The 9,996-nt window shown below is 32.5% G+C and overlaps 1 protein-coding gene across 1 annotated transcript; it reads right to left on the reverse strand.

Moving 5' to 3' along the window:
* Positions 1-60: 60 nt before the first annotated feature.
* Cdk1 (Cyclin-dependent kinase 1) lies at positions 61-9,751 on the reverse strand. Its single transcript, XM_068767387.1, has 7 exons — positions 9,400-9,751; positions 9,120-9,264; positions 7,968-8,102; positions 7,437-7,546; positions 6,105-6,218; positions 5,359-5,461; positions 61-3,647 (listed from the first exon to the last, which is right to left on the reverse strand). Exons 1-7 carry the CDS (start codon positions 9,546-9,548, stop codon positions 3,441-3,443), a joined length of 963 nt encoding a protein of 320 aa, XP_068623488.1. The 5' UTR covers positions 9,549-9,751; the 3' UTR covers positions 61-3,440.
* Positions 9,752-9,996: the final 245 nt, after the last annotated feature.

Genomic DNA, 9,996 nt, shown 5'->3' on the forward strand with positions numbered 1-9,996 from the left:
AGTTATGATTCAGTTGATTTTTCAAATTTGGATGAAAATAAAAATAACAAGTATAAAAGATGTTTTATTTAAAGTTAATTATATAAATAAGTCTAAAAAAATCACTAAAGTATCTTAAACTACACAATAACTTCGGGAATTTAAAATCATCAAATGCAGTTTCTTTATTAAGTTTCTGGCATAACTCTCAATTCCAAAACCAGATATTAATATACATATGTAGGATCGATCATAAAATATGTTTATTATAAAGGGGCTGGAAGGGAATCTCCAAGTCTAACCGAATGTGACAGGGGGAGAAATTTCTAAAATATGACAATTTTGCCCCGATTTTTTGTTTCACAAGTAATTAAATTATTATCAATACTTCTTGAATACTTGGTACATTAAAAAACATGGACATCTGAGCCATAAAGAAATAATTTGTTTTAAACTTGATCTTTAATATTTATTCATTTAAATTATAAAAAAAACTGTCTATGTTTATCTTTTATTATAAGTTGCTCAAATGCTACACCTTTTGTGGAATGGTAACAATATGACAAAGGAGGAGGGGTGCATTGAAAGTAAAAATTTTAGGTAATGTATTTTAGAAATAGTCCTCCAAGGGTCCCAAATTTTTTTATAACCGTTTGGTATATTATTTCATTCTTATCAATGTAACAGATTAGCCAGAAGTCACGCACCTTTCGTCCAACTCACCATCCTACAGTGTTAGTTTTGCCTATCATTAACTAGCTCTTTAAAATTATTACATACATCTTTTACATACTACATGTCTATAAGCTAACGTCCATAATAGACCAACATAATGCGAATTCTGTTTCTGGTACCCAATTTTATTTGCTAAGAATAGATATTAACAATTAATTGATCATATCAAAGAAAACAAATTATTTTTACATGCAAGGCAGGTGTCAAATCTTGATTTTTGTTGTATTAATTGATCAATTTTATTTTTACGTTACAATATCTTTGCTATAATGCTTTTGTTTAACGACTATTTCACTGGCTTAAGATTTGTTGCATAACAACATTAAGAAAATGTACAAAATTGTCTGCAATTCAGTAAAAAAATTAGAATAGATAAAAACTTTTTTTGATTATCTACAAAAGTTAATATTGCCAATAATTAGACATGTCAGGGTTCCTTTGCTCTATATTAAAATACTTACACAGTAAAAAGCCCTATAACTTAATTGCGAAAAACGCAGTTTACCATGCATTTACTTTAATATGTTTTAGTTCCATGTTTATGTTTTTCATATAGTGAAGATTACTAAGTAAATACCATGGATAAATACAAACAGTGAAAACCTTAAATATTTTTAAGAAAGTTTTTGGTTACATTCAAGTTTCAAATTGCTTAGCTTTCCTAAGTCGCGCTACAGAGGTTTCGGATTCGCTATAATATCTTCAATAACATCGTGTTTACTTAATTAATGAGTAAAACTTCTTTTACCGAGAAAAGTTTAATGTAAATCTTTTGTACATAATGTGTTATATGAAAGTATTGATTATAAGGAAGATTACTACTGTATTTATTAGGTTAAATTAGTGATTTTCAAGTATTGAAGTATAGGCAGTGTATCATCTTTTCATGCAGGGACGCCAGCGTCACCTAAAAATTAGTGAACTTTGTTCACATGTAAAATTTATGTACACAAAAATTGAATAATAGAAAACACTAAATCGTAACATTCATTGGACCTGTTTTAAATTTCAAGGCAAGCATTTTCATGCATAATCCTTACAAAATATTATGATGGAATACACTCAATCAAGTTGCTATAAAAATACTATTCGCAATATAATTAAAAATAATTTTTAATGCAAAGAATAGGGTCTGAATAAAAAGTATCACACAAAAAATAACTTAAAACCTTATTAATTAAGGAATTATCCTAATAACTGTTACCCTTTATAATCTGACAATAAGCAAACATTCTTGTGGCAAACCAGTTCAAAATTGCTTTCGTCATTTGAAAATACAACCTCACGTTTGTTTATTCGTTAACTTTTTTTCGTAACTAGCCTGTGGTCAGTTTTCGCGACTAATGTTTTTATTAGAGGCTAATGTACAAATCTCGGCAGCCATATTAATAAGATCCTACTTAATATGTTTTGTCAATAGTTCCAATTTAAAATTTAAATACGCAAAATTTTATTAAATAAATTAGCCGTTTAAGTGTATCCATATCTGACAAAAAGATAAAATAAGAAATCACTAGTACGTACGTTGCTTCAGTATATCATAATTAGTGTTTACAGTGAATTCAAGGCATACTATTTATTGAACGCAACGGCATGTCCAATGACGTGATTAGTTATTGTATAAAAAACTATGCAAAACTTTTCTAAGTGTTTATCTACATAAGGTTGAGTTAATAAAAACATTAAGTTCGATAAATATACTACAAAGTTTTTTATATCCGGACTAACTTATACACATTTGTAGCACCTGTTGGGCTATTTATAAATTGACTGATGGATGATGACAGCATCGAGGTGTTAAAAGATTTCTTCCTTCCTAACTCATCACAATATCTCCAGAACCATTAGGTTTGAAAGACATGAAATTTGGTGGAAATATTCGTTTGGCCGAGAACTGGTCAATTAAAAATGAATATAAAAAAACAACACATGCAAAGATAGTTGTTATAAATAAAATGCTTATTTTTAGACTAAAGCTCTTTAAGGTTTTATCTTGGATGAGAATACAATATTTGGCACTTTAGAAAATACCAAGAATAAAATTGGGCCCTGCAAAGAGGAACCGTAAACTACAGAAACATGCAAGTTAAGGGGGTGCTAATGAAAAATTGCTTTTTCCAAGCTATAAGTATTACAGGCTTTTTATCTTGCCCTGTATATTATTATTGGCATGGTGAAAATTACGAAAAATAAGTGCAGGCCACGCAAAGCGTTACCTCAGGTTCATAGATTTAAAATTTTGATAGGAATATGACATTCGCAAAGTTGCATTCATCTAAGAACGGATATTACAAGTTTCCACATGTAAGGAGAGTTAAGAGGATGATAATTTAAAAAATGTTAAACTATAGCTTTCGTTTGGTTTTAAGAGTTTGAGTAAGAATAATATTCTTGAGACGCCACAAAATTACCAAAAATATATTTAATGAAATAACACCTATAAAAGGTAAGACCCAAATGCCGGTAGAAGAGGCGTGGGTAGGCACCCTACTAGGTGTACCGTCGAATCCCTTTGGGTGGCAGGAAGTCGCTAAATACGGGTAGTGTAGGACCGGTCATTGTGGCGATGTTTAGGAAAGCCCTTACCATATGCAGTGGTCGTTTATCGACTAACATGATGATGACCCACAAAAGGCAAAGCAGGCCACATAAAGCGGGCGGAGGACAGCTAGTAGTATATGTAGCATGCTGATATAGAGATTTAGGGTCTTCGAATGCGTCGTTCGCTATACGCTCTGCGCGCTGCTGTCTGTGTCATTGGAACTCTCGGGGGAGTAGCGGATGTAGGCGTTGTGCATGGTGAGGCCAGCGGGCACCTTCACGTCGCGGAAGTAGCGGTGTCGGCGCGCATTCTTGGCAGAGATACGCCTCACGGGGTCGTACACCAACATTTTTTGCAAGAGGTCCATGCCCACCTCGTCCAGGTTTTGTACCTAAAATAAAAATTACAAATAAAACTTACTAGATTAAGACCCATTTTAACCTACTCCTACATAAATTAATTGTACTGGCCCCAAAGTTCCTAGCTGTCACAGTCCAGCCAGCCATACATATGTGGCCAGTGTACCGGCCCAAAGGCAGGGCCATAGGTGACATATACTGCTTTGGCCTGTCCATGTAACTCTAGAACCTTAAGGCCCCTGTGAGTGTCTGTTCTATATGCTATGTGGTCTGCATTCTGCCACTCCCATTTCCCTAACTGTTTGGAATACAAGACATAAGATATTACTAATGTGGGTAAAAGTACGAATTTCTAAGCAGAGTATGGTACAGTTTTCACATACATCATCCACATGTAATAATACAAATATGTATGTATGTAATAATACAAAGTTATGTATAAGGTGAATTTAACAAAGTAATTTGTAAGGTGAACACTGCAATTGCAGTTATAAAAGTTCATAATTGTGGACTAGTTGAGGCTCTACCATAGTTACAATATTGGTAAACAAAAGATAGAAAAGTAAAACATATGTTTTCACCTAAATTACCTCTTAAATACATTGGGGTATTTATCATTATTATGTAATTACATAATCGATCTACTATATAAATAAAAGTGAATTGCCCAATACATTTTTTGTGAAAAGCTCGAGGATGGCTTGAGAGATTTTGTACTTTTTTTAATATTTTCATGGATGATTTAAGTCATTATTAACTTTACTCATGATAACATGAAAGTTATTTTTATTATTTTCTGTTTACTTCTTGTATGGCAATTATTACAAAAATTGTGACATTGTTTAATTTCATTGGTTACCTACTGCTTGCTCTTAAATTTCGTAATATCAAAGATTTCTAGAAAAAAGTAATTCATAAATTAACAAATTCTGATCCTTTTTTCCAACAGATCACTTTAAAATTTAGCTGGTTTTGATAGACCTCCTACAACAGCATTCTCAAAAAACGATTATATCCTCTAAACTCTACAATAAATGAGAAATTTAATCTATGGAAATTTGCATTGTGGTAGAGCTCCAACCAAGAATCAATATATGACAGCTTTGCTTCAGCCAATGCACTACTCATCCTCCTGATGTACACTGGGCAACTACTTATCTCCATTAGGACTAAATAATGTGAGCAAATTAGAGTCTAATTCAATTAAAGGTAACAATACTACATTGCACACTCTGATCAATTGTTGCAAGATTATTTGCTAAACCTAACTGTTGTCGTCACCTACGTTTTGGGCTTATGCAATTGAGCGTCGTACGCGGGGATGAAGGGATTCTGTAGGGCTTAGTTAAGCTTGAGCCTGGAATTCCCGCTAAACTGTAGCCCCTTCAGTAGCAACAGTTTGGGAACCAAAAATTTTATAACGTAAAGATTCTGTATTAGAAGCATCATGAAATAAGTTAATGTTAATAAATTAACATAAATAAGCCATGCCATGCCCAACCAAGACCAATATTGGAACCAGGAAACTGCTCCATAACAGAGTAGTTTCTGTAGCTTTTTAAAATATTATCTACCAATGTATATTCAAAAAATCAAGCCAAAATTTTAGGTATTTTCTATTGAAAGCAGGTTTATTTTCGTAGACACCCATTAAGTCTACAGTGGACTCTTAGTCCACCTGGACCACTTTAAGAATCTTGCATTGAATCTTTTGAACATTATTAAAGTTTAAATTGAACTTACATGGTTATGGAGATTAAATGTGTTCCAGTTTGGGAATGTAGGTTTGTAGTCTGGCAGTGTTGAGACTCCTGGCCATATCTCCTCTGTAGGCGTACGCAGCATTCTAAGCAGAAGCAAGTTCTATTTATTTGTACATTGTCATCTGAAAGGAACATTGCGAGGAACAAATCTCGCACCAGATAATTTTAAAATTTTTATCAATGTAATATCACTACTAGAAAACTGACATGTAAATCATTTCGGCTGTAGGAAGTTATCAAGCTGTAAGCGTCATCCATTGATTTATTATAACACTGGTCGATACCATCTTGTGTGAGGTAGTCAAATAGTTGCATTTTCAACATAATAGCATCAAATGTCATTAGTGTTAACTACAAATGGAACAACATTTGCACTTCCTTTTGCTATATTTTTTTGGTATATGTTTGGTTTTACGTTTTTTACTTTGCTTGAATGTTAAATGTGATTCTGGTGGCTACCTAGGCTGAGGTTCCTTCTCAGGAACCTTTTAACCTTGTCACTCTATGGACTGTCCCTGCCTATGCAACTAAAGACCTCTGCAGTCTCATTTAATGTATAGTATTTGCAGTAACAAGGTCGAGCCATGGTGCCAAATATAGTGCTCAAATCTTTAATATAAATAAATTGAATGACATAAATTTGCAAAGAATATAAATGATAGATAAAACTTGTACAAATAAGATATACATTAAAAACTAGTTACTGTCCATAATCATAAGTGTTACCTGAAAATGCGAAACAGCTGATCTATTTCCGAGTCACCTTGGAACAGTGGCTTCTTGGAAGACATCTCGGAGAAGATGCACCCCACAGACCATATGTCAATTGGACATGAATATCTAAAAGTATAAATATTACAAAATTTAAAAACATAATATTTTTTATGTAATAAAGGTGCTAGTAAAATTTACTCATTTTTGAATCAATTTCTGTACCTTTTTACAAGTAAACATTGCTTTTGGATGTAAAAATTATATATATTTGTGTAAAATTTATAAATTTTGGATCTGAAATTCTTTTATGTGCAAAGTAATATTTCCTCTAACATAAAGCAACTTACTTCAGTAAAGTATGCCAGATCCTTTATAAGCTTTTTTTTTACTAAATGCGAGCATAAGCAATGGTTATACCAACTACATAGCTTGTCACCGTCAACACCGTCGTCCGTCGTTTTTCCAGAACAGCATCTTTGTGTATATTCATCATTACAAATAATTTGGTTATTTTAGATTTATATACCAAAAACATACATCATTGCTTCAGCTATTAGACATCATAAAAACTAACCACATCGTATGCGGAGGCTTCGTGCCAGGGCTCTAAACCTAGAGCGGGCATTATTCACGAAATTCAATATTAAGGGTAGGCGATAACTAATCTGCAGCAGAACCAAAGTTAACAACAACATAGTTTGAAGTGTTCAAGGGGGGGTCACTCGTGCAACCGACGATCGTTGGAGCCGAGTGATCCTCGATGTCAACCACGGGCCGGTAGACGAGGCGTGGCTAGCCCCCCCCCCCCCCCAGTAGGTGTACTGACCACATAGTCAAAGGTTGAAGTAAGTCGCTGGACGCGACCGATCATCGTGGCAATATTTGAGAAGGTCTATGACACGAATGAATGAATGAATATCCGTCATAGTTCTGTAGACCTATAACAGCTGGTTCATACAAGTTCACATTTTTACAAGTGCCCCGCGTTCTACGGTTAGTCTACAAAAACATTTTTAATGTGATACACTCTCTAGTATAGCAGTAAGTGATAACGACAATAGATAATGCAATAAATCCGTTCAAAGCCTTTTGGTTATAAGTTTGCCGCGTCTTACCACTTCGCGCAACGAAACGAGTAAACTCGTCTCCCGCGTTTTATTGTAAGAGGGTATGACGAGTTTACTCGTTTTCCGACTACAAAGTGTTAAGGGCCCAAGTGGTCATTCCTACTGCACTTTACATGGCCTGCCTGCTGTCTTCAACTTGCCCATCCACTGGACTATGTCGAAAAGTATATTAATCAAATGTATTACATTCAGAATAAACAAAAGATTTCATACAGACCTCTGACTACCTAGTAGTACTTCGGGTGCTCTGTACCAAAGAGTGACAACTTCATGTGTGTACACTCTAACTGGCACACCAAATGCTCGCCCCAGTCCAAAATCTGCTACCTAAAAATTAACAATATTTACTAAGAATAATACCACATTTCAACTTACATTTGTACATTAAACATCATAGAAGAATTAAACGTTAGTTTTACTATGCCTATCACCATAAAAATTAGTTGTGTTAATAAAATTGAAAAGTAAAGAAGGGGCAGGAGGTTTACTTTCTGCCCTTTAAATTTTGCTAGTTACACAACTCAAAATAGTTTTAGCCCATTTTAACCTGCATGTAGATTAACTAAACTATGATATAATTAAGATATATGATTATACTAATGCAATGTTAGGTTTCAATAAAAGACAGAAAGTACTTCACTTTTATTTCTTTTGTAACTGTTATTAATACCCTTAATAAAAGCCAACTTTTAGCAAATTCTTTAGTGGAAGGAGAATTATTATTAATAATTATTATAATTAATCTTACCTTTATAATACCAGTCTTATCAATGAGTAAGTTCTGTGGTTTGAGATCCCTGTGAAGAATGCGACGCTGGTGGCAGTACAGAATGGCATTGTTTATTTGGAATAGGTAACTCTTGACTACTGCCGGATCCATAAACTGTAAAAATAAAGATAAACTTAAAAGTTTAATGAAAATACAATTTATTACTTTTGTCTTTTGGATGTGAGCTGTGCAAGACTGTTCATCAAGACAATCTTTGTTCCCAAAATGATTATTTATTGATGTAACAATGACATGAAAAAATAGATTTCAAGAAAAACTTATGGAAAATTTAAGTCCTTATACATTTATTTATTTCTACTTTTAACATTGTCTTGTTTATTTTTACTTTTTACAATAATTGGAAAGTCAGCATTTATACACATTTTAAAAAATAATAAAAAAACAACAGAATTGTATATAAATGGTATAGATATCTTAATGCTGTACCTTTTAATATCTGTGATAACTACTAAATACCCTTCTTATTTACATGGATCATTTGTCTTATTGTTATTTAACCTATGGGTAGATTTTGACAAAAATTATAAATAATTAAATAAATACACAACACTCAAAAAGAGGCTTTAAAAAGATATGTATATATGGTATATATCTTCACCATAGATATCTATGGAGGGATATACAATAATTGCCACACTTGGCAAGAAAGGTGGCAATCATAGTATGTTGTTATTTTATTATGGTATGCAGAGCTGTCTGCCCATCATCTAGAAACTTGTTTGTGAACAGTATCAATAAAATATGTATCATTACAAAAAGCCTTGTTAGCAGTAACAGTAAGAACTGTCTATTCGCAATATGATACAAAGGACTTGACATATGTTATATATTGTTTTTCTAAGAGTTATTTACACAACTTGACTCAAATAAGCAATTTAAGTCCTACTACGATGTATAAGACAAGTGTAGTTGTGTAATTGATGAAATAAATGCCTAAAAAAGAAAATCAAATCATGTTTATGCAATGTAGAAATTACAATAGTACTTCAATATATGTATTATATGTTTATATAGTATTATTAATAATTTTCTATTATAATTACTTTATACAAAAACTACTTACATAACTATCCTTATAATAAAATTAAATGAAATTTTTAAACATCCTACCTTCCCTGAACCAAGTGAATCCATATATTTTTTCAGATCCATTGATAGGAACTCGAATATAAGATATAGGCGAGATTCTTCCATCAAAACATCTTCTAATTTTACTATATTCGGATGATTCAGTTCCTTGAGTAAAGAAATTTCTCTAAAATGTAAACAAACGAATAATGTTAAATTTTAGGTTATGGTAGTGTGAGTCTTATATTAAAGCTAAGATTGGTCTTGTTAAATAAGAATAAGGATAACGAAACCAATAAACGTGTTAATTTTGATTTGGTACCTGATAGCTGTGGACGGTATACCTTCTTCCTCTGACTCCAGTCGAATTTTTTTCATCGCCACAAACTGACCCGTTATTTTATTTTTTCCTTTATACACAACACCATAAGTACCTTCACCTATTTTTTCAATCTTTAAAAAATCTTCCATCTTGTATAACGCAATTTTGCTTGATTTCAGATAACTTACGAGTAAAACAGCCCGTTTGGCTAGTTACCGAAACTATGTGTGTTGCGTTAAGAAAGACTAAGGCACTGTATTTTTTTTATGAATTAACGATATTTCTTTGTGATTTTCTTCAAATAATGTAAACATTTATTGCAAAAAACGTTTACGCCACTATCACAGCTTATAACGACTTTCAAACGAAAAGTTTTTAAATTTTTCGAACGATACATAATATCAATGTTACCATTTAATAAACAAATTTATCAGCTACTGTCAAATACTTTAATATTTAAATTATTAAATACACTTCTTTACTGAGGATATCACTTGAGATTTATTTTTAGTAAAAGTTAACCCTCTAGTTAACACGCGCAAAACGCTTGTACCGCTTTAGTATTTTTTATATATTTTTGTTACATTCGGTGTCTTC

Source organism: Battus philenor, unplaced genomic scaffold, assembly GCF_028537555.1.
Source record: "Battus philenor isolate CCGP_79_NKW_IND1 unplaced genomic scaffold, ilBatPhil1.0.hap1 SCAF_23, whole genome shotgun sequence".
Classification (NCBI taxonomy): domain Eukaryota; kingdom Metazoa; phylum Arthropoda; class Insecta; order Lepidoptera; family Papilionidae; genus Battus; species Battus philenor.

Excerpts from the sequence above, each read along its gene's own strand:
- Cdk1 (XM_068767387.1), bottom strand. The coding sequence starts at position 9,548 with ATGGAAGATTTTTTAAAGATTGAAAAAATAGGTGAAGGTACTTATGGT. Across the intron at positions 9,265-9,399 it reads ATACCGTCCACAGCTATCAG|AGAAATTTCTTTACTCAAGG; the intron begins GTACCAAATCAA and ends TTTACATTTTAG. Across the intron at positions 6,219-7,436 it reads GTACTACTAGGTAGTCAGAG|ATATTCATGTCCAATTGACA; the intron begins GTCTGTATGAAA and ends TTATACTTTTAG.